Source organism: Aplidium turbinatum, chromosome 5, assembly GCF_918807975.1.
Source record: "Aplidium turbinatum chromosome 5, kaAplTurb1.1, whole genome shotgun sequence".
Taxonomy (NCBI): domain Eukaryota; kingdom Metazoa; phylum Chordata; class Ascidiacea; order Aplousobranchia; family Polyclinidae; genus Aplidium; species Aplidium turbinatum.
This window is the reverse complement of record NC_137476.1, coordinates 4,919,969-4,944,977: the sequence shown is the minus strand read 5'-3', so window position 1 is coordinate 4,944,977 and position 25,009 is coordinate 4,919,969. Positions and strand designations below refer to the sequence as shown.

Genomic DNA, 25,009 nt, shown 5'->3' with positions numbered 1-25,009 from the left:
TGCTTGAGGTATTTCTTCGACTCTTTTCTGTTTTCCAGGAGGTTTAGAACCATCAGCCATCCATTCTTGATTGGCAGCTTTTGCTTTGCGCGGTAGGTAACTGCTTCGGCCGATTCTGTGATGGTACTACGAAGAGCTGTTCATTTTGAAAACGAGTTGTCCGACCTTTTTTAATTCATAGCTGAGTCATACAGGGCAACATAGGCCTACCTGTTCTTGACCTTTAGGTTGTAGTTGAGTTGTAATTGAGAGTTTGAATAACTGCTCTTAGTCTAGTTTTATTGTTTGTTTATTGAGTCTTCATGTAGTTTTACCCGGTGCGTGGCAACCAAGGGTTGTGGTTGCTGTTGCAATTTCCCCCTGAGTGCGCTCGACAGTTCGAGATATCGCTTCTGAAATGTTTGTGTGTACTAATGTGGTTCTTGAATTGCCTGCGAGGCTTCTCCATGTCCAAAGTCTCCTTGGATGTTTACAGATGTTATTATTCCTTAACATGTGCATTCGAGCTGGTCGTTACGAAACTGTCGGACTGAGAAAGCTTCAAAAAGGTTATTCCTGACAGTTTCGCATGGCCTACCGGTAGGCCTACTTGTAGAGGTTTTAAACCACCGATGCATGCCGGTTATCGAGATTGACAGAGTTTTCGATTACGGAAGTGTAATATTATCTGTAGATTATTCCATGTACACAAGGTGCCGCTGAATGAAATTGATTTCTTAAAATGTTGTGCACACCTCGAGAACCGAACCACCGCTGCTTGATCTTAGTTTCTTTGTGCACAAAGTCATGTGGGTAACGATATGAGCTATCGGGACAGACAGTTTGTTCATTAAAGGGATAGTAAAGGAAAAACCTGACTTGGCGTTTTTCCACGTTCTTTGTGTTTAACATGCTACCATAAAACGATTTTCAATAAATTTTGCCGCATTGCGGTCTGACCACCATTGTGCGCGTGCTTTTGTCAGAGCTTTCAAAGCGAGATTGGGCCTGAGCAACGAAGCGTGCGACTGTACAGTCTACGTAACAAAAGACTAGCAATCAACCAATCACGCTATAATTGTTACTGCGGGCGATTTGACTGTAGGCTATGTATGTACATCAAAACAGCACATTTCAACATCAAAACAGCAGACAGTTTGCTCAAAACATCAGATGTGGTAACGTGGCGTTTGTTATTGCTGTCTTTTATTACGTATTCTCGAGCAGTGTTTGCACGTTTTGGTCATTTTGAAAAAAATGAAAATAAATGAAACACTGGACTTTGGGACTTGCCAGCGCCATTGAAAGCAATTTTTTTTCGGTAATTGTTTTTGAAATGTATTTTTGAATGTTCAGTTTATTCATTTTAATGCTTAATTCGGGTTTGAAATTTTCATTTAGTATGCCTTAAAATAATAAAAGGTAACCAACACACAAGGCAAACAAGCAATCGTTATCACTACTAGTGGTCTCTGCATTTATCGACCACATCGGCACCTGACCATCGCACGCAGTATGATTTTATAGAAAGCTTGATACACGATCAAACAACAAGTCAATTTTTTGTGTGCAGTGCAGCAGCTTAGGCCTATTACCAAAAACGCCCTTCAAAGATGGCTCTCCGCTCAACTACATCTGAAACAGTTAGTCCTAACCCCTAATAGACAACAACACAAGCAAAAACTTGTCAATCTCGATGACTTAGCCTGGGTCAGCGGCTTATAGTTTAAATGTTTCACAACCAAGCTGTGAAAAACCGCTAGAATTTTTTTCTCACTCTGAGGACAAACATATCCTCAAATGAAAATCTATGCATCAACTTTGCAGTTTTATTTGCCTACAAGATCGTTTGCTCCAGCAGGCAATTGTGGCTTATATTAATAAAGTAGGCTATATAAATAATAAGTTACTATGTCGCCTGCCCAACAACACTCTTGTACAATTTCCCTTTTCAGCGGTCAACGAGACAGGCCACATCACTGTGATGCAAGCATTTGATTTCATCACAGAAAGCTGGGAAATCAACATCATGATTGGATGTATCCTTCTGCTTATCTTAACTCTCATGATCTCAATGTGTGTACTCTTCATTAAGCTGAGCAACAATAATCCACCAAATGCTCTCAAAGATGGGCAGCAGTGACTTTGGAAAAATGTATCGATGCATATCAAAAACTTCCATCACCGTACTTTCGTTTGTTGTCGCAGTAAATATTCAACATTTAGGCTACGCTAATGTTTTCTATTATGGCATCAAACAAACTCAGATCAGCGATTAGGCTACTTGGCGTCGTGGCTGTGATGACTTGCTATATGGGATTTCCAAACATTATGTGTAGCAATTGTCTTCACCTCCCAACAGGCTACGACCGATAATTCATTCACATAGTCTTCTGGTACTTATTAGACACGCAATTTAAGTTCTGAATCTTTATCCTCGGACTGGCAAAGCCTTGATAGGTTATTCCTGGTAGTTTCGCATACTTGTAGAGGCTTTTGACGCAGAGCCGGTTACCGAGATTGGCAGAGTGAAGGTTTGGGATCGTTGAAGTGTTGTTGCCGGGGAATTATTCCATTCACTAGGTGCCGCTGAATGGAGAGCAGTCCTGAAATGCGTTGCTCAAGCGCACACCTCGAGAGTCGAACTTGCGCCACGTGATCTTGAGCCGGGCGCGTAACCACTGAGGTAACGGTGCGGACAGATTTACTAGAGCTTGCAAAGGTACTGCTATAACATCTCACGCAAGTAAATCCAAGAACGTACTCACGCATCAAACTTACTAATCGGCATCAATGCTCCAAGAATTGTCCGCAGTGATAAGTAAAATTCTATTCGAATTTGAAACATGGATACAAGTTGCAAAAGTCTGTACTTATTTGCATGATTTGTCTTTCTTTTCTTTCTTAAGATGTCGAATTGAGACAAATTCTATTATACAAAGCAGTCTGATCTACACATATGGATAAAGTGCAAAATGTAGACCGTCAGAGGAGCTCCAAGACACAAATCATACATCTCATTTATTCAAATTCACTTGCGCTACATAATTACCACAACAATTTGCGCTTCTAGTTAGCTGAGCAACGAACAATATTTTTCTCACTAGAAAACCTAGTGCCAGTTACAGAGCAAATAAGTAAACGAAAGTTCACAGTCAACAACTCAGACGTTGATTTAATGTAAAATTGACTGATTTTCGGACTGGTTTACTCAGACAAAACTAGAAGCACAAATAGTACAGGCGTAAAAACCATACAACACTGATTAATATGACGTGTAACAAAAGCACAAGAATATTTCACAGCCAAGATTCCAGCTCACCGCATGCCATCGCAATTCAAAAGACTAAAACTATGACGTCGAAACAAGTTTTCATCAAGATATATGACGTGTTATTGTTGCCACGCAACAGCAAAGCGTCTTGACATTGCTGACAAAGCTTTCCAAAAAAAACGATTGAAAATTGTAAGTCAAAATCACAGGAAAACCTAAACGTTGAAAGATTCAAACGACGTTTTTGTTTTTGAAGTTTACAAACTGAGAATTCTTCGTGTCTGAAGTAGACACAATGAAGCAATACAGCAACAGTGGCAAAATAAAGCGTACAATATCATTTCATAAATCACGCAAGTATACTACACAGCTAAAGTTAGATTGATGAAATTGGGATTGTTGTAACAGCGGTGCGATTAGTGAGAAAAGTATCAACACACTTTTTTGTACAACCCCGTGCTCTAGGGAGAGCTCATACATCACATATTAGATATCTAAGTAAACAAAATATTTGTAGGCCTAGCGGTAAAGTATTATAATTATACAATCATGGCGAAGAAAGCGCTCGTTTCGAATGCACGCCTTTGGCGACGGATAAGCTATGCACGAGACGAAACCAACACCAGTTCACTTTAGTTGACATGATGGTGAAGTGAAAATCACACAATAAGCGATGCTCATACGGCTACTGCCCAGTAAAATATCTCTGATTACGGAGTGAAGTGACAATTAAAAGGACTCAATTTTATAACTACAATAATGGATTCAAGAATTTTCAGTGCAACTCTCCAAAGCATGCGACCAATAGCTTAAAAGCAAGCGTTTAAAGCAAGGAGAAAGTTTTGTTACGTGAAAATGACACAACGACCAAACAAATGAAATTCTGTCCTAGCTCCGTAAAATTTATTCTTTTTACATTGATTCAACATCTGCAAACGTTCCAAAAAAATTTTAAGCTGACTTAATCTGTAACAATCGACACCTAAAAACCGTCAGAACCAGAACTGATGGGTAAAAGCTTCAATGCATGATATCAATGTAATGGGGCGAGTTTATGAACAGTTATGTGGAATGCGACAAAATCTTAGGGTAGGCTAACTTTCGTGAACACAATTTGTAATAAAATGATCAACTTGCATTTGATTAGAAAAGTTCTGCTCAGCCTGCTACTACAAATTTAACAACAAAACTTCAGTCTGTTACCTGGGATATGCGGATTCATTGCCATACTCTTCTAAAAATAAAACAGGTTTGACCTATCGACGCAGAGCACAAGTTGGGCATCAAATCAAGAGGACGAGTGACGCATTTGGATTGGGCATAGCTTGGATTACCACAAGACAGTTTGCATGATCAAGTGCAGGAACAGAAAGTTAAGACCTTGGACAAAGACAGGTTAATGTTTAAGATTTCGAGCCGGTTCAGCCAATGACAAGCGAAATGAACGAACGACTGTAAGCGAGTTGAGATAGAAAATATATTTCAAAACTGCAAAAGCGCAAAATGAAAAAAAATGTCTACAAATAAACGGTAAAGGCACACACAGTAAAGATCGAAATATGTTTTTCTCTTCCTGGATGGTATAAATTTTCGCACAAGCACGAGCTCATGTTAAACGTCCTTTAAACGAAACAAGACACAGCTGCAGAAAGTAACTCATTGTAACAGTTTGAATTAGCGAAATTTTGTATTTAAACAAGAAATGTAACGTAAGAGTTTAAGATAATAAATTGTGTTGTAAATGTTAAAGTCTGTGCTGCTGCTCGGTTTTATATGTCTATGGTACAACGCAGAAAACTTTCAAAGACAAGCTCCATCATTTTATGTTTCAAAAATGGTATAGGATAGAAGATAAATCATCTCTTAGACCCCTTTCTCAATTATTCGATCTTCACTGCGTGTGGCCCCAAACAACAAAATACGTTATTTTTACATTGAACGTTGAATCAATGTAAAAACGACGGATTTAGCAGTCTGGGGCTCACCTTAAGCTGTTGTGAAGTACTATACAAGGTCACACATCCCATGAGATTTCTTCTTCTTTATGGTTGCGTGATGGGTGGCTACTTCAAACACTTCTCTAACACCTTCCTTGCTCTTAGCGGAACATTCCACATACTGGACGGCTCCGATCACCTGCGCCACTCTCTGCCCTTGCTCTGTTGTCACCGGTTGCTGCTTGTTCAAAGAAAGTTCTTTCCGAACAGATTCATCAAATCTACAAAGATGCTGATGGTTAAAAACACTGCTTATAATATTCACATGAATAATTACATGCAGATAAACATTAAAAAGAAAAAAATGAGGAAAGAATGCATTTCAATTAAAAAAAAATTTAAAACTGCGCAACACTGTAAATGTACGCAGAATAAACAGTGTAATTGTAGAAATACAACAGTACAGGCCTAGTAATTAGCTCAAACGCTTTTTGAAATTTAGCTGATAATCTAGTTTTTCGTTGATTATTCCGTGAAATGTAAACTTTGAACTTGTCAACTGTTAGTATAACGACGTCACAGTGTATGTGTGTGATGTCATGAAACAAAGAAAGATTAACTGATACGCTTTCAGCCTGTATTTCGCGTAAATCGGTTTTCAGCTTGTCTGCTATCATACAGAGCCTAGAAGGAAGCTCAGATGTCCAATTAGCAACATATTGTGTTATTCGTGTATTTATGATTTTCTGCCTTTTATCATTTTTTTTTAATGGTATACAGTATCGCTGAAAGACTTGTCTAATGTACATAGGTTCCATCTTCCCTTGCAATTTCTCGAATTAAATAGAAGCAGCAGGGAAACAGAATTTTTGAGAAAGTACGAACGAAAACGGCAACTCCGAATCGGAGGCGTCTAACCGAGCTATTCCGTTTATAAAATGAAGTCTTCGAAATTAGCGTCGGCAATTGCCGACGCAGATGCAGGCGAGTAAGAATTGACATAAAAATAGCCGGACCCGGACATTTTTGATAACAACCATTTTTCTTCATAAAAAGATAGGTTACCTGTTTGAGACCCCAAATCTAAAATTCGGCAAAATTCGGACATAAGAAAAGGCCTTTTTGAGGGGAGCAATTATTGAACGGCGCGCCGCCTAGCGGAAGAAAAACATAAGTATTTTCCGCCGTGCTAATTCGCGAATTTCAAGTGAAACAAGGATGATTAACATAGTGCCTAGAATTACCCTTCAGCAGAATTTGCTATTTTACGTTGATTCAACGTCTGGCGACGTTGAATCGACGCAAAATAACATGTTTTGTTTACTGAGTGCCTCATGTAACAGAAACTAGGCTGCAATGATAGTGCAGTGGTTGTAAAATTATGCAAAATACTAATTTACTAAGATTGATTTCGGAAAACGTAATTTCGTTTGTTACAACGTATTTGACGAACATGAAAATTACGGGCACATAAAATTTGGTAATCATTTATACCTTGAACTTTTACAAAGAAAAAATTTCAGAAAATGCCCCGAACAAATGTTCTTGCATAATTAAGGAGTTGGATAACAACTGTAACATCAGACCAGCCAAGTCATTAAATGGATTATTATACATCATTGCCAACGCAACACAAAAGTGGTTATCTGAAGAAATAGGTCGTTACATAGGTAGCCATTCTTACTTCGATGCAACGTCGCCAAACGTTCAGTTTACGTAAAATGGAGCAATTTTCCCAGCAGGTTGTCAACTTGATTTCATATTGACACGTGGCCGGAGCTATGGGACAGTACATGACCAATTCTTCAGTTCTAACGTCTAATACGCGTGCAAGCAAGTAGTTTAAAACGTTGAGTTTTTGAGCCAATATGGAAAGCAATGTAAGTAAAATCTGCGAAATTTGTCAGAAAGTGGTTGTTTGTGGAAAAGATGGCAGAACGCTAGGTTCAAAAGCAGTATCAACACTAACCCAGTGGTCTGTTAAGTATCGTGATCAAATAAATGAGAATATTGGCGACCAACGGGAAACTGCAGTCCATAATATTTGCTATAGAAATTATAGGAATCGAAAGCTTTCGCTCGAAACCAAGCAGATGCGCACAAACCGCAACCTACAGCTTCGCGATTAAGGAGAACTACATTCGACTATAAAACCCATTGTTTGATTTGCGGTGAAGAAATAGATCTTGAAAAACTCAAACAGAATCCAAAGCAATTTTCCTCGATAGGAAATGTGGAAATTGTTGACAAAAAACAAAAGAGAAGTTTGCTACAGGATGCATTAATAGCGGAATGTGAAAACAGGACAGATGACATTTCAATTCAAATAAAATTTAGGATATTTTATGCAGGAGATATACGAGCTGTAGAAGCTACATATCACAGAGATTGTCTTCAGCGATTTCTCAGTAACCGTACTATAAAATCTGATCTGGTTGGTGGAAGCATGCTCAACTTCCGCAACTCAGATTTGTTGAAGGAAGAAGCATTCAAAAAACTCTGTTTGTGGATGAATGATATTAATCGAGTAGGTAGGCAATATACATTGCAAGAGCTACGCGATCATATGTCGACATTTTCATCTAGCGATGGCAAACTTCATCTAAAAATGGCAACTCGACCACTAGTTATTGAAAAACGACACGTCAGTGCAACTGAACTACTGGAATTAGGTAATTTTGGCAATTTAGTCAAACTGTATACTGCTGCAAACATGGGTACCGGTACTTGGAAAGCGTACGAATCAAGCAGCTGAATGCCTCTGCTGTGTTATTTACGCGCTATGAATTGCTTGACACTCTGTGGCTGTGTTCAAATATATTCAATTCTAAGCCAGTAAAATGGCAAGGGTTCATGGCCAATGTAGTTAAAGGTGAGTTTCGTCAGTATTATTTAATCCTATGATACCGCTTAATCCCGCAACAGATGAAGCTGTTCACAGTACAATGATATTCCTTTAAGACCAAGCAAGGAAAATGAGCCTAATTATGTGGTGCACCGCTAACGTTTGACCAACCCCTCTACTTCAGAGCATTCAAAATTAAACAGAACAATTTTCGTATTTTCAAAAATGTTTGCTTACGACTTGGTGGTTTTCATCAACTGATGTCCTTTCTCGGAGCAGCTTGCTTGCAGCAGCTTGGAGAAAATATGTGCCGAACGTTGCTATTTTGCCACGCGTTCTCTGGCTGCGATACAACATCTTGCTTTTACAGATTAGAAAAAGTAAAAATTTTTAAAATCTTAAAAGGTCTAGACAAAGTGCAACGTAAATGTGCCGCCTTCAGAAACAAGAAAGCTTTAAAAGAAGACATTTCCAGAATTGAAAAAGAATTTGCCCAAATGCTGTACAAGCAAGAGTTTTCCATGAATACTCTGAATTTATTGCGCTACAATTACGCTTTATCCCCAAATATATATCACTTGAAAGAATGCCTCCAACAAGTAGAGCATGCTACTTTCACAGCCTTCGTGTGCATCATCAAGTGTCAACATGGCGTTATTTAAAAACTGTGCTGAATCCTACTTTCTATTGATACAAGAAACAACTTCTGGTCTGGTCCCAATAATGACAGATAATGAATGTGCACCCAAAACCTTTCTGAAAGAAATTAGGTGCAATTGCAGGAGCACTAAACGTTTATGCACATCTTGTGGTTGCTCCAAAAAAGGCTTTAAGTGCAGTATTCACTGTGCTTGTGAAGCTCAGTGTGAAAAATCATCACTTTTAGAGTGTTAGATACCCAAGAGCTGTAAGCGTAGAAGTATATTTACAGTACTTTAATAAAAATAGTTGTATCTCTAGAACGGGACCTCCAATTGTTACTGTGGTAGTTTTTACAAGTAAAATATTTTTTGCAATGAATGATTTGTTAATGAAAGTGAACGCATATATTAAATATTGCCTTTTCTCTTGAAGCATTACTCGCTCAAATTGCTGATGTTCATCGTTTTATTAGCCTATTATACGTTGATTCTACATATGCCAACGTTGTATCATCATTTGTTTCAGTTTCTAATGTTGTTGCAGTGTCATATAGCCTACATTGAATTACAATTTAACGTAGGCGATTATAATTACGTGAAAATCATTAAACAATAATAAATGACCAAATACGTCACAAACATGGGCGTCGGCATAAAAAAATGCAGGGGTAGGGAAGAAGCGGGGGTTGCAAAGACACAATTTTTGAAGCCAAATTCATCTTGTAAGCTGCAACATAGGTAAGAAAAGTTCTCAAATTAAAGTAACATTTGAGTGTTGAGGTGCGAGAATTGTGAAAAAACTACTGTTAACGTCTTCTGGTGTAAGTGGTCGTTGAGCCTACGGCGGAAATTTTTTTAGAGAAATCAAAAAACTAAAATAGGGTTGGTTGAAAACCTGATGGGAAAGTAGGCTATTCGCCTGGAAGGCGAATCCGATTTTGGAAAATTGCACTCTTACAAGCAAATTACATGTAAAATCAAAATCCGGGTGAGGGTTTAGTGCCCCTTTACTGCGACACCTATGATCACAACCTTTTTAAATATTTTTAATACACTGTGACTGTTAATTATGTGAATATATGCGTCATATGTTGCATTTTATTTAGAGCAGATATTTACAACCGCTAGATGGCGCGCTATGCAAATTTAAAATGCGGTTTGGGGCAGTTCCTTAGGTCCGATTTTTGCCGAATTTTAGAATCGTCGGTTTGACTACCAGACAAGCCTCCTGTAACTAACAAACGGTTATCAAAAATGTCCGGGTCCAATGTCACTTCTTACTCGCCTAATGCATGAATGGCGCATTAGCGTCGGCAATAAAAATGACGAAGCCACCCGAGCGCTTGTAAGGACCACAAGATTGCAAAAAAAAAATTTTTTTTTAGACTACACCAGATTAGGATGTTGATTCTATCTTACTATTGCTGGATGTTTTATTTGGGTTACTTCCTACTTCGCCGGCGCTTAGACACGTGCCCAGCAGAGAGAATTGAATCTTTTATAGAAATATCACCCTATTTGCATTGATTTAACGCCAGTAGATGTCAAATTATTGTTAGCATCTACTCTTTATTGCCCCTCGCTTTCCGTTATCTCGTCCAGCTGAAACAGCATCTTGATGATACCGATTCTGACTAGTTCTTCATCAAACAGACTTTGTGTTGCCCGCAGTGTCCCAATTGTGCTGAATTTATGTTAGCTTATACGTAAATCGAGGCAATCTTCTCGCAGGGAGCTATTAATATGTTACGGGTAACTGGTTAAGCAATTAACGTTAATTTATGATAATTCAACGTTGCTAGATGTCGAATTAATGTAAAACAAACGTAAATTTTTTATTGGGCATTGTTGTTACGCAATATAACCCGCCGGGAAAATTAAATCGATTTGTGCTGACTCGAATGTTGAATCAATCAAAAATTTACTTACTCCCCCCCACCCTGTGAGTTATTTAACGTGAATTACCGTAACAGCGTGCGTATCGCGTTGCTCGCTTTATCGCTACTTTTGGTATTATTACATCACAACAAATCAAACAATGCGGTCGTGATAGACTACTCTGTATATTTTTCGCTTCTCGTTTTACATGTTTTGGTACAATCTTTTCGTAATAAATGTTCACAGCAATTGCCGAGGCAATTTCAACTTTTGCCGTTTGGCCTCGGCAACGTTTTTGCCGAAGTAAACATATGCTAATTTCGAAGACTGAAAAGGCAAGTTAAAAGATGCTGTGGATTTGATAGAGTCAGTTAATTGTTTAATCACCTCAAATCTTTTTTGTTTCCGACAAGGACCACAGGCACATTTGGGCAGAAATGTCTCACTTCTGGCATCCATTTCTCAGTAATGTTTTCTAAAGAATCTGGTGAATCAATGGAGAAACAGACCAAAATAACATCAGTGTCAGGATAGGACAATGGCCGGAGCCGATCATAATCTTCCTGGCCAGCTGTGTCCCACAATGCCAGTTCCACCTAAGAAATGGGAAAATGAAAATTGACAATTTTGAATTAAAAACTTATAATATCTATTCTACGAGCTTCAAATGCACTTCAAAACACCTGCAGCACTGCAGCTGAAAGGCAGCCATGTTCAAGCTGGTTGTCATTTTGTAGTCAGTGAAACAAAACAAAAAATAATTTTAAATGTCTGGTGAACAGTCTATTATCGTGTATTTAATTTTATAGTATTTACAAATACTGAAATAAAATTTCATTTCCTAAGAATTTAAAACACGTTTATGAGGGTATTAGTCGATAAGCAAGCACGGCTTTAGATGACAAAAAAATTCCAGTAGAACAGGACCAAAAATATACTTTATAATTTATGAACAATTGAAGTCATTAAAAAAGTTAAAATTTATTAGAAGGACTGTTGATTAAAAAACTTTAATTTATGGCTTTAAAATTTGTCGCTTCCTGCAGACAACAAGACTATAATGTTATAAACATGGTACAGGTACACTTGTCTAATGTGACTAAAATACCGTATCATATGGTGTTGCAAGAGACAATTTGCAAATGCAATATATTTTTAACAAATTAGGCCACTTTACAATAGAAAAGGGAACCATGTTTCAAATTAGACTCCTTGTGAACAGTGTCATTCGATCTTCGGAGCTGGTGTACAAGTTTCTGCCCTGGTCAAAAATGCCATGACGTCATGGATTGGACTCAACCAAATAGATAGAATGAATAAAATACAGGGTGAAGAAGCTGTTTTGCGTGTTGACTACTTTACATTAGTAGTTTTTAACCCTAACTCTGAAGTATAAGTCTTGCTGCTCAACGCAATAAACAGTTTAGCAGCCTCATTTTTTAAACATATATTGATTTCGCTAACATAGCATCCTCAGTATGATCATGTCATAAGCAAAAATAACAATGAATTCTTCAAAGATTTTAAGTTTTGGTATTGTGGCGCAACAATTCCATGTTGCGCGACAGTGAAAACAATTAAAAAAATATATAATTGATTACTACGCAATTACTAATGAAGAAACGTAACATGTAAAATTTAATAGAATAAAAACAAAAGAGTCCATAACTTCAATCAAATGAAGTAAAAGATACCGTAACTAACAAGTTTATGAGATTGGATTTGTTATTCTTCAGGAAATCTGGCTCTAAGTATTCGATGTGGCCGCATGAACCTTCATCATTAATGTGCTGTGTGGGGTCTCTTCCCAACGAGACTGACGAAAGTTTGAGATTTTGCATTTAGTGACCTCAGGCGAAAGTTGAATCTTTCCAAAAGGAACAACAAGATTAGGCAATGTTGGTTCGACCCTCGGTGAGTGGCGAGTGCACTTGAGCAACTTCAAGGACTGCTCTCTCTATTCGGAAGACATCTAGTAGATGAAATAGTGCACCACATCCCATTGCCACCACGAGTGATCGAACTTGCAACTTCATTATGGGACAGTTTGGTGTTCTTTGTTCAGCTAAAACCGTTTTTACCATGAAGTTGGCATACAACTTTTTCCCACCTGACAATTTTAAAGTGATGTGCACACATGTCAACACAGTTTCAGCATTATTGAAACTCAGTTTGTAATATTGATTCATGAAAAGCGTATTGGTTCATAACAAGTTTTCTTGTCAAATTATGTTTATGGTGAAAAAGTTTTCCTGATTGTGATGTGAGGCTGTGTGTGTCACTGACCATACAGGAAAAGATTTTTCTAGCACCACAAAATGCACAACTTCCACACTTTTTTGGAGATCCAATGTTTTTTATTTGAAAAAGCCAAATCCTTGTAAGTTGTAACTTGTACCGAAAAAGAAAACCAACACAGACAAAAACGTAGAATCATTTGGGCTACCTGTTATACAAACATTTTGACCCTGACTGACAAAGAAATTAAAACCTTCGGCCAGTATTGTCTTTAAAAGACCACCAACGATTGCATCTCATGTCACGACTTACAATGATTAAGCTTAATGATATGAAATAGTCAACCGCTTCAAGGGGACAGTTTGTTGGGTTGGTTCACAAAAACAGAACAATTTTATTAGTCAATCTAACACTGAAGGTAAGGGTTAAAAAATAGTGAAGTAAAGGGAATATATCCATAAACAGCTTTTGCTTGGTTGAATGCTGTTCACTGTTCACTTCACCCTATATGTGTTGGTCAATTCCAAACTTTGATGTATATAATATTTACGTTATATAGGGTGCGCCAGAAAAACCTACCCCATTTCAAACTATAAAAAAAAAGACAAAATTTATAAGCAATCAAAGCATTTATTGTCTCAAAGTGAAAAGGTGACCATTTGATGTATTTCGCTCATTTCGCTAAAAAGCCTCAATGCCGACTGCCGAGGCGTGCTTGCAAGCTGAACGACTAAGAGATTGCTAAATTGCGGAATGGCCCGTTTCGGCGAGTGCCCTATTCAGCGAGAGCCCTTTTCGGCGAGTTCCCTATTCGGCGATTTTTGGATTTTTCTTTTAAAATTATTGGGTACCGCAGCCTAATTATCATTGCCGTTTTACGGTTAGAGGTAAGGGTTGGGGTTAGGAGCATAGGCGCCTACTTTTCAAAAAACCTTGGGAAGCGAGAAAGGTGATGACGTCATCATCATAATGCTTTTTTACTCAATTAAAATAGTCTTTGATTAGCCTTAGTGTCTTGTTTACATTGACACCTAGGTCGCAAACCAAATTTAGTAGAACCGCTGCTTGAAACGATTAGTTTTAAGCATGCAGTAGGGAAGAGTGGGGTTGGTTGAATCATTTTAAGGTTTTATTCCGCTTGTGGGCGCCACAGACTACAGATCAAGGTGAAAATTGGTCTGCTGATACTTGGTCATATACTCTACTAGATGAAAATGGTTTCATATAGATACTACAAAGCAGTTAAAATTGGTGCACATTTCAAAAAAGGTACTATTTTTTGAGACAACGGGGTTGGTTGAATCACATGGTGGCCGGTGGGGTTAGTTGAATCATTCATAAAATCATTTTAAAAAATTCCTTGTTGTGTTATATAACATAACACATTATTTCGAATAACTACAAACTAACTTAATGGCAAAATATTTATAGCATTCCACAAAAACAAGCAAAACAGTTTAACACATTTTGTGCAAATAAACAGCCCATCTGTACAGAACTCATGAGTTCATTACGATACATTTCACCCAAGCTTCTCTGTCAACACTGTTATTGTAATTTTCTCCACATTGGTTGCATAGCCATGCTCTTCCATCTGCAGTGGCTGCTGAACCTCTTTTTCTTGTGATTGAATCTTGCTCTTCTTTTGAGGCTTCTTAGCAGTCCTATGCTCAATTGCTTTGTTTTCTGGCTTGTCCGTCAGTATCGCACACTTGATGCGTTTTCTTCCTCCATTTCTTTTACCTGTTTTGACAGGAGCCTTGGCGAACGCACGCACCATTTCAGGGCTGAATGGCATTGAATTAACTCCGGGACTTATCAAATGTCAATGCGAGTCTTTTCCTACATAAACGAGATGTTGAAGGTGTATTGACCGGTTACTCATCGCTTGTGGCGGCCAACAGACCTTGCACCTCAGAAATTGAGCTTTCGTCCGAGGCTGGTGGCTCATCAGCAACGTCAATGCTCTGTGACATCACAGACGTTTGAACATGATCACATTGGTTAGTGCAGTGGTTCCCAACTCGTTTTTAAGGCGACCCATTTAAAAAAAAAAGTCAGTTCGGTAAAATCTTGCGACCCAAGCAAATTGTCGTAATATTTTGGAAGCCATACAAGATTGTGTTGCAAACAAACAGCACTACAAAAGCAGTAACTTTTTCCGAAAATAATATGTTTATCAAATCATTAATGAGATAGCTGTGCTCGCTTGCTGTCAGGGAGCTTTTGAAGTCGAGGCGTTATTTTGCTTAGGCATAGCCGCATGTCGGCTTTAACTTCCAGCCGGTTTCGCTGCTCAGTTTTCAATACACACATGGCGCTAAATCCAATCTTACAAAGCCAAGTTGTTGCAAATGGAATCTGTTTTTGAATCCCAAGTTGTGAAACTGTGAGATACACTTTGTACATGGAAGCCCAAAAGTGGATGTTTGCAGAATCTTTGAGGTATTTGTCTTTGAAGGACGCAAAAGAAATACAGTTTGCTACTTCTGTCGTTATGTCCATAAACTGTTCTGCAACATGGATGGAAAGTTGAGGCAGATCTTTTCCAACAAATGAATCAATTATTATTCAATCATTTTGGTTATTAAGTGTTAGAGATTCTCCATAGTAGTGCACAAACTTTTTGGCAAACTGTTCCAGGTGTCTAATTATTATCATTTGCTTAATATCAACTTCCTTGCCACAGATATATTGCGTTAGCTGAGGAAATATATCGTACTCATCTCTGGTGACATAACTTTTCCAGAATATGAGTTTTTTGTGGGCAGAAACTTTTGCGGCGCGATCAATCACCGTAAAACCGTTGCCTTGCATATATAAATTTAGAGAATTCAGAGAGTAAAATATATCGGCAAGGTAAGCAACTTTTACCTTGAAATCTTCTTGCAAAAACTTTTCGGCTAATCTCACACAGTTCTGTTGCCTCAGGAAGATAGCAATCTCCTCTCGCAAATTACAAACTCGCTTCAGGACACGACCTCGTGACAACTATCGCACTTCTGTGTGCAACAGCAATGCTTGATAATAATCAGAATCCACAAAGACGAAAACAAATGCCGATATATTGGACTTGTTTTGATGAAGTTTACACACTTCACATCATTCAACACTTCGTGCAGCTCTTGAGACAGCTTTTGTGCAGCAAAGGCCTCTCTGTGGAGAAAGCAATAAGTTCATACAGCACTTGGGGCTTTGTCTTTGATGCGTTTTATCGTTTTACCACACCAGACTATGCGTGGTCCAACGTGTGGAAAGCTTTGTCATAGTTTGTCTGACATAGCGTTCGTGACATATAGTGCACGTTACAATATATATCCCGTAACTTTGTCAAGTTAATTTATGTTTGAGACTGAAATTTTTGTTGGGTTTACAAATAATAATAATAATAACAATAATAAAAGCGAAAACTGTTAAAACTTCTTGCACTACGATCATGCTACAAAGCTTTCCGATGTCTCGACACGAAACGCTTCATGACTTGTGTTTATATTTTCCAGTTTTGTGATCGATCTCTTCACGTTTTGAATTTTTTTATTGTTATATTTTTCGCCCAAGATACAATATGCCTGAAAAACAAGCGACCCAAAAAAATTATCAGGCGACCCAACTTTGGGTCGCGACCCATGAGTTGGGAACCACTGGGTTAGTGGATTCATTTGGCAAATTGTTTGACTAATTTCTGATTAATGATTTCATCAGGTAAAAATATAACGGGGTTGGTTGAATCACGTGATTCAATCAACCCCACCAAGATATCACAGAAAATAAGAGTAAAAGCTATATTATATTATACTGAGTTTGAACTTGGCCGTCATTACTGATTTCTTAACACTTAGCTAACTGGCTACAAAAATAACTTCTAACTTCTCATCTGCACACTATCTAACTAATGCTAAACGACAAATATAAACAACACTGAAATGTTGCAAACAGCTATAAGATATGGGGGTACTAAAAAACGCCAACTAAACACCAACTTCGAAACTCGTGCGTTGCAGCATGCTGAAATGATGGCCATGCCTTGCGAAACAAGTCATCTGGCTTGGTTCAATGATTTTAGTCACAGCGCAGTCGACCATGATTCAACCAACCCCACTCTCCCCTACGCCTAGTCGTAAAAATTTTGGTATTGTTAGCTCATAATTGGAACAGTTGGAAAACAAGCCGATGCATTTCCTTTTCGTGCGAGTGAATAACAACGATCAAGACAAGTGAAGTTATCGAAATAAAACGCAAAAAATCATGATCTCAAGCAGAGTGGAAACCAGCTATCAGTTTTATTAACCTCGTATCGCACGTTTTGCTAATTACTTACCTTCAAAGCATTAACAACGGCAAAGTGTTTTCTCCTGTTTTTTATCGAAAGTCTTTATAGTCTGTTATCGAATACTGTATATACTCGAGTATAGGTCGAGATGTTTGCAAGTGATTTTTACCTCAAAAAGACAGGTTCAACTTATACACGGGACAACAGGCTGTTGTTTCCAGCTCGGCAGTTTTCAAAATGAACGCATTTTTGCTGCGGCAAAACCATTGCCAACGTAGATTACGGAGTGTGAAATGGCGTCGGCCGAAGTAAAAGTATTGAATACGTTTCTTTCACAGTGGTTCAAACTTAATTTCAACTTTAATGATTTCATGTCAATTCTAAACTTTATGCACATGTTGAGCAATATGCAAAGCTCACGAGACAAAACAGCGGAAAGAGCTGTTTTAAGACATCAATTTTTTTATTTTTGCATGTATGATATAATCATTCTTATTATTACGTAACATTCCATGATCGCTGAAGTCGACGTCAAACCTTAGCGGCCATCATTGTTTTATGCGGTTGCATAAAACAATGATGTCAGGTTGGCTAGGTGATGAGACGTCATTTATGCAGGCAATATCTGCAACCAAGACCATTAAACACCTTTTCTTTTATCGGTTTTCGATTTAATTCTCACACATTGCAAACAAAACAATGCGTTCTGTTGAATCGTAATAATTGATCTCACAGTGGGAAGGCTTAGTTGAAAATAGCGCGTATAATTTGGGTCTGCTACTATTCGGTGAGTCCGATTCGGTGAGTCTGATTTGGTGAGTTCCTAACCTCTAACCCTAACTCCTAACCCTAAAACGGCAATGATAATTAGGCTACGGTACCCGATAATTTAAAAAAAAAATTGAAAAAATCCCCCGTTAAGGGATCGGACTCACCGAATCGGACTCACAGAAACGGGCCATTCCGGTATAATTTAGCTGGTTTACTTAATATTGCCGTAAATAGTTACGTGACTATTCCAGTTGTGTAAGTTACTCTACGATCTAATTTGAAATTTCCTCACCATACGTCAATGCCAATACTTAACTGAACCATGAATGGTAGTGTGGGGAATAAGCTATTCGACTTATACATGGGAGAAGGAAATATCACAGATTTTCAGCTCAAAAGTAGGGGTTCGACTTACACAAGAGATCGACCTATACTCGAGTACTGTATCATATATACGGTAGGCCTAGTGAAAGAGTGTATATTGATGAGTGTATGAGATGTAGCCTGAGTAGAGACAGTGCTTAATTATTGAAGCAAAACACGGATGACAGTTTTGAAAAATGGATTTTTTTTTAAGCTGTATTCACATAATTGTTTGTTGTGTCGTAGTTTCAACTTGATAAAGTTTGCTAAAATCGAAATCATGTTTGAAGTCACAAAAAATCTAACGGACGTTTAGATAACTCGTGAAATGAGAATAAACATTCAACCTCGCATTCACTTTTTCGCTACTACGCGTTTTGACTTTGAAGTTGCTCCTTACGCGCGAGAAGATGAGCAGTGTGTGACTGATGCGCATCTCAGTAGTAATTCACGTTTCAGAAAAAGCCATGCGATCAGCTGTTTTGCGGGCAAGAGCAACGCAGGCTGTTTTTCGCTTTTGGCATTCTTAAAGTCTGTTTAAATGATCTAAATCTCTTTCGCGAAGTATATTATTTTTGAAATACCACTTGTAACAGCCATTTTTGTTGCCCCTCAAACATAAATTTAACGGCGGAAATCGACGCGTATGGTTAGGAGTTAGGGTTGGGGTTAGGGTCTTATTTCAACGTTTAGCGACGTTAAAACGATGTAAAAGCGGCAACGATAATTAGGCTACGGTAAACAATAATTTAAAAAAAAATTCAAAAAATTGCCAAATAGGGAACTCGCCGATAAGGGCTCTCGCCGAATAGGGCACTCGCCGAATTGGACTGGCCAAATTGGACTAGCCAAATTGGACTCGCCGAATAGTAGCAGACCCGCTAAATTGGGTCTTTTCAGCAAGGATGTTTGTTGGAGTTCAAACACTTTGTTATTTATGAAAGGCCATTTGATAACTTTTTCTTCTTCATTAGTTGAGACTTTTTTTGCTGACATTTTACTTGGTTAACCTCTATTATAAGCTAATTTGAATAAACAGATGCCGCTGAGAAATTTTAGAATTCTCCAAATAAGGCTTTCTTTGAACTAGGAATTCTCCGAAATGGATTCTTCTAACAGTAGCAGATCATTCACATATATATACTGTACATTATACAGTGGTATACAGGCCTCGAAATTCGTTTTTGTTGACGGCGGACAAACGTGTCCGGTAGGGTGGATCAAAAAAAATGAATTTTTGAGTTCAGCTTAGTGCATCTGCCAAAAGTTGCAGTTTGGGCTATCTTTTGCATTGGTACTTGAAAAACATTTTTTGACCCCGTTTGACCCCTATCCAAGAGCTCTCTAGTGGCCGCCAAACCAAAATTCCTTAAATTGGCTATAATTTTTTTTCTAGTGGGTGCAGGCTGGTGGTTTTGGTGTCTATCTCCACTAAATCAAGTCTTGGGAAGTCATTTCTACAATCTAAAATCATCTATGGGCTAGCAAAAGGACATCAGAGCCCTTTTTCAGCAAAAATGCTTAAAAAAGTTGGAAATTTATTGTTTTTTTTTAGAAAAAGGGCAAAGAAAAACAAATTCATAATGCTACTAAAGGCATTTCTGTTAATACACTGAAGCAAACATGTAAAAGCAAACAATTACCATATTATGAATTTTTCCAAAAATGCTGCCTTTAATTTGTGCATCCAATTATCCATAGCATTACAGCAATTATCCATAGCACAAAATGCATGACAACGGGCTCAGGCAAGATCAATCTGTGAGTGTTTTGTTGCTTAGTTCACCAACTTATGGCATGCATAACTTTTTTCGTACATTTATCTTGTGCAGAACTTCCAGCCAGCATGGTTTGTTGCTTGTGTAGATCTTGTACAACTCAGTACATATGGTCTTTTTGTTCTTCAGACTTGGTTACTTTACCGGAGTGATAATTTGTTACCATTCCAACGCTCGCTTATCTTCATCGTTTGTTACACGGAAGAAGCTGAGTTTCTGCTTGATGGAAGTAAAATTTTCATTTTGTTACAATAGCCTTGGAGGAAAGTGCGAAAAGTCGGGGAAGGCCTCCAAGAGGGAAAATAAAGTAAATAAATCTGGGTCAAACAAATCTTTTAAACTTAGCGTCTGTGGCTGTGTAATAGTCTTAAGTAACTCTTTGGATTGGGAGGTTGTTCGAGTTCGTTGATGCTGACTCCATTGATACTTAACCATGATTTGCGCAGCAGATTTTTTTTCAGTTAAGGAAACTTCTTGGCTAAGCAAGCTAAAGACTACAAGTCTCTCTGCCAGGCACCAAAAATGGTTGTCAAGCTTAGCTTGGAACAACTGTGCCAATGGTTTAAACTATTTAGGATACTTGCCTGTGTTACCTTCCATCATCAACATTAAATCATTGCTAGGTGACTTAACGGTCAAAGGAGCAGTGAACCATGGCTTAAAGTAGAAAATGCAAAAAAAGACTGTTAACTCTGTTATTCTTCGCAGCTGCTCATCACTACAGATTACAGAAGCTTGAATTGGCACAGTTATCTGCTTTTTTCTCTGCTCTTTTCTTTTTCTGCTTGACTTTACTGTAGTACTGATTTCGACTTTAGGTTTCTCAACAAGGCTATCTTCAGTGTGTATATTATTTTTGTCATCCATCGAGCATGATTGTAGGTACCTGGAGCTTTCATTTTGAAGTATTTTCCATCTGGCAAAACTCCCTTCTGCAATTAAAAACAAGTCTCAGATTTCGCATGTAACCCCTTTATCTGAAGCATCTGACTGCTGTATCGAATTTAACAGGAGAGGCTATTTAAATGAAGGTTATTTAACAACTGACAAGTGATAACTGTACTAAAAAGAAACTGGAAATGTATTAACTAGTATAATACTGGTTGGAAGTCGAAATCAGCATTACAGTAAAGTCAAGCAGAAAAAGAAAAGAGCAGAGAAAAAAGCAGATAACTGTGCCAATCCAAGCTTCTGCAACCTGTAGTGATGAGCAGCTGCAAAGAATAGGCTAACAGAGTTAGCAGTCTTTCTTTGCATTTTCTACTTTAAGCCATGGTTCACTGTTTCTTTGACGTTAGTCACCCAGCAATGATTTAATGTTCTTCTTCGTCGTATGAGCTGTTCTTCCGGACTATATGTTTGGGCATGATGTCATCAGCCACTCGACAGTCTCGTCATCCAGGGCCTTCAGTCCAAGCGTTCCATGTGGTGGTTGATGGATTGGGCAGTCATTTAATGTTGATGATGGATCATAACACAGGCAAGTATCCTAAATTTTTTAAACCATTGGCACAGTTGTTCCAAGCTTGACAACCATCTTTGGTACCTGGCAGAGAGACTTGTAGTCTTTAGCTTGTTTAGCCAAGAAGTTTCCATAACTGAAGAAAAAAAATTTGCTGCGCAAATCATAGTTGAGTATCAATGGAGTCAGCATCAATGAACTCGAACAACCTCCCAATCCAAAGAGTTACTTAAGACTATTATACAGCCACAGACGCTAAGTTTAAAAGATTTGTTTGACCCAGATTCATTTACTTTATTTTCCCTCTTGGAGGTCTCTCCCAACTTTTTGCACTTTCCTCCAAGGCTATTGGAACAAAATGAAAATTTTACTTCCATCAAGCAGAAACTCAGCTTCCTCTGTGTCACAAGCGATGCAGATAAGCGAGCTTTGGAATGGTGACAAATTATCACTCCGGTAAAGTAACCAAGTCTGAAGAAAAAAAGGCCATATGTAGGCTACACTGTACAGAGTTGTACAAGATCTACACAAGCAACAAACCATGCTGGCTGGAAGTTCTGCACAAGATAAATGTACAAAAAAAGTTATGCATGCCATAAGTTGGTGAACTGAGCAACAAAATAGTAACAGACTGATTTTGCCTGAACCCGTTGTCATGCATTTTGTGTCCATTACTGTAATGCTATGGATAATTGGATGTACAAATTAAAGGCAACATTTTTTCAAAACTTCATATGGTAATTGTTTGCTTCAGTGTACTAACAGAAATGCCTTTAGCAGCATTATGAATTTGTTTTTCTTTGCCTTTTTTCTAAAAAAACCAATAAATTTCCAACTTTTTTAAGCATTTTTGCTGAAAAAGGTTTTGTTGTCCTTTTGCTAGCCCATAGAAGATTTTAAATTGCAGAAATGACTTCCCAAGACTTGATTTAGTGGGGATAGACACCAAAACCACTAGCCTGCACCTACCAGAAAAAAAATTATAGCCAATTTAAGGAATTTTGGTTCGGCGGCCACTAGAGAGCTCTTGGATAGGGGTCAAACGGGGTCAAAAAATGTTTTTTCAAGTACCAATGCAAAAGATAGCCCAAACTGCAACTTTTGGCAGATGCACTAAGCTGAACTCAAAAATTCATTTTTTTTGATCCACCCTAGTGTCCGGTCTGAGCAGCTATCTCGGTGGACAAATTAAGTCTCACGGCGGACACACCAGTTTTAGCGTCGATCGTCATGCTTAATCACTTTATCTTGATAATTCTTCGCCAACTATAGCTACGGATTAGAAGGCTTTTTAAAATTTCAGCGAAGTCACTGACTCGGAAAAGCTTTCATCAGAACAACGACGTGCGCTTGAAGAGTCAAAGCGCCGTGTAGCTGTTCAATACGCCGCATAACTAATTAACTTCCACCGAACGAGGTCGTGTGGCTTCTTGCGTCACAATGCTCTGGGCACGAGTCGGAAAACTTCTACACTGAAACGCTACTATTTTCTGTTGTGCAAAGTTTCCCTAAGCTTTTTTTCTTTAGGTTTATTTTTGCGCGTCATGTGAGCGAAAGTGAATTTTCCCTGGGCCTTTTCTTTCTTACTGTAATACCAAAACTAAACAAATTTTGCTGCATCTTGCTGTAATAGCCGACTCGTATAATCTAATTTTGTAACCAACCTTGCCTTATCAATATTACTCGGAGATCAAAGCCAGACATTGTGACGTATGACTTGAACTAAGTTGCGTGTGATTAGTGTAAAAGTACCGGTACTCCCATCGGCGAAGAATTCACCTTTGTTACGCTGATTCAACGTCACTAATCGTAAATATCGAAAGTTTTCCTGCTTGAATGGAAGCTAAGGGATACAGTATTCAGATTTTCTAGATGCGCGCTAGAATGCATGGGAAATTATATATTTGCATCAATTGTTCGAGCTATGCAATGACGATTTTTATCGATATTTCTCGGCGGACAAATATGACCGATCTAGATAGTACTTCCCGCGGACATCACATGCTGTGACGGCGGACATGACCGCCGTGAACTTCGAGGCCTGGGTATAACTGCAGCAAATGCAACAGATATCATGAAGTAGTGAAGGACTAGACAGGGATCAAGCCAACTACAAATCCTTACCTGTTTTCCATCTACTTCAATGTCAGCAACATAGTTTTCAAAGACGGTTGGTACATAAACAACGGGAAATTCATCTTTACTAAAAACTATAAGCAAACAGGTTTTTCCACAGGCTCCATCTCCAACAATGACTAATTTCTTTCGTAATGTCGACATTTCTGATGCAAATTAATCTTTCAAATATATACTTAAAATTGATTAGTTTAGCCTTTGATATTAAAAAAAAGTATACACATAAAGTGGTACATACAATACAACTAATGGATAATATCCAACATATCAACTATATCATATAATGGTAATATATAAATGTTGAAATCCATAGCCTAGTCTGTTATCATATGTACTACATAGTACATATACAATATTTATATACAAACAATTATATCCATGTCATTTTATCTAGCCTATTTTGTGTGCATTAAAGACTTGTTTAATCAAAAAATAAAGAGCTTCGGTAGAGACTAGAGAGTTTGTCTTGTTGAACTTGTCTTGTTGAAGCCGAGTGCTCAGCTTCATATGCCTCGGCTCATTGCTCAATGTGATCAAGTTTAACATATACAAGTTTATTACATTTACAGAATTCCAATTGCCAGATTGTGATGTCAAAAACGTTTGATATATATTTAATTTGTTGCGTAGTTTTGTGTTTCTGTAAATGTACGTAATAAACTTGAACATGTTAAAGATAAAGCTGTAAGGGTTTCATAGATGCTGAGTCATTAGTGTAGACCATGGTGACGAGTTATAACTATGTTTGTGAGTTTTTAACTTGCATGCTGCATCACAAACATATTTTTACAGTTTTTTTAACCAACCAAGTTAAGAACTAATTGTCAAGCGTTGAATTAACCGGCCGACAGTGCATTTTAATGTCTATTAACCCTTACAATGTTAAATATAAAACCTATAAAAACTAAAGACCAACAATGCCTGTAATTCATCAGGCTACTGTTACTGTACTATGTCACGTCATGGTGGCGATTATGTACATTTTGGAGCTGGTGTACAAGTCCCCCCCCGGTAAATCATAACAACAGGAATTGACCAAAACATGTCGATTGAAGTGTGTGAACAGTAAAGCAAAGGTAAAGTAGTTTCATCCTATACGTTTGGTCGATTCCTGTCTTTGTCATGATTTACAAGGGAGGGGAACTTGTATACCAGCTCCTACATTTTTAACTCTTACCATATTATTTCAATAAATTTTTGGTAATCGCTGTATCCTAGTTCAATCACATAATTGGTTTTTGGTCAGAATATTGGATCAAACCCTTTTTCTTTGGGTGCAACCTAGTTTGTACCCTCAGTTCGTACCCTGACAAGATCGAGAGAAAAAATTAAAAAAAGCCAAAGTCGCTGATCGGAGTTTCCGCAAACCAACAAACTGAAAAGATCAATAGAAAAAAATAGAACAAAGCCGAAGTCGCTGATTGCAGTTTTCGTTTT

General features: G+C 38.0%; 1 protein-coding gene across 1 annotated transcript; it reads right to left on the bottom strand.

The window, feature by feature from the left end:
• Positions 1 to 2,985: 2,985 nt before the first annotated feature.
• Positions 2,986 to 23,765, bottom strand: LOC145769918 (ras-like GTP-binding protein RHO). Its single transcript, XM_082581467.1, has 4 exons — positions 23,561 to 23,765; positions 10,942 to 11,150; positions 5,239 to 5,471; positions 2,986 to 4,633 (listed from the first exon to the last, which is right to left on the bottom strand). Exons 1-3 carry the CDS (start codon positions 23,714 to 23,716, stop codon positions 5,258 to 5,260), a joined length of 579 nt encoding a protein of 192 aa, XP_082437593.1. The 5' UTR covers positions 23,717 to 23,765; the 3' UTR covers positions 2,986 to 4,633; positions 5,239 to 5,257.
• Positions 23,766 to 25,009: the final 1,244 nt, after the last annotated feature.

What these genes read in the sequence shown, in the direction of transcription:
- LOC145769918 (XM_082581467.1), bottom strand. Translation starts at nt 23,716, where the DNA reads ATGTCGACATTACGAAAGAAATTAGTCATTGTTGGAGATGGAGCCTGT. An exon ending in TTGAAGTAGATGGAAAACAG is followed by an intron (nt 11,151 to 23,560) that starts GTAAGGATTTGT and finishes CCCATTTCTTAG; the next exon opens with GTGGAACTGGCATTGTGGGA. An exon ending in GGAAACAAAAAAGATTTGAG is followed by an intron (nt 5,472 to 10,941) that starts GTGATTAAACAA and finishes GCATCTTTGTAG; the next exon opens with ATTTGATGAATCTGTTCGGA.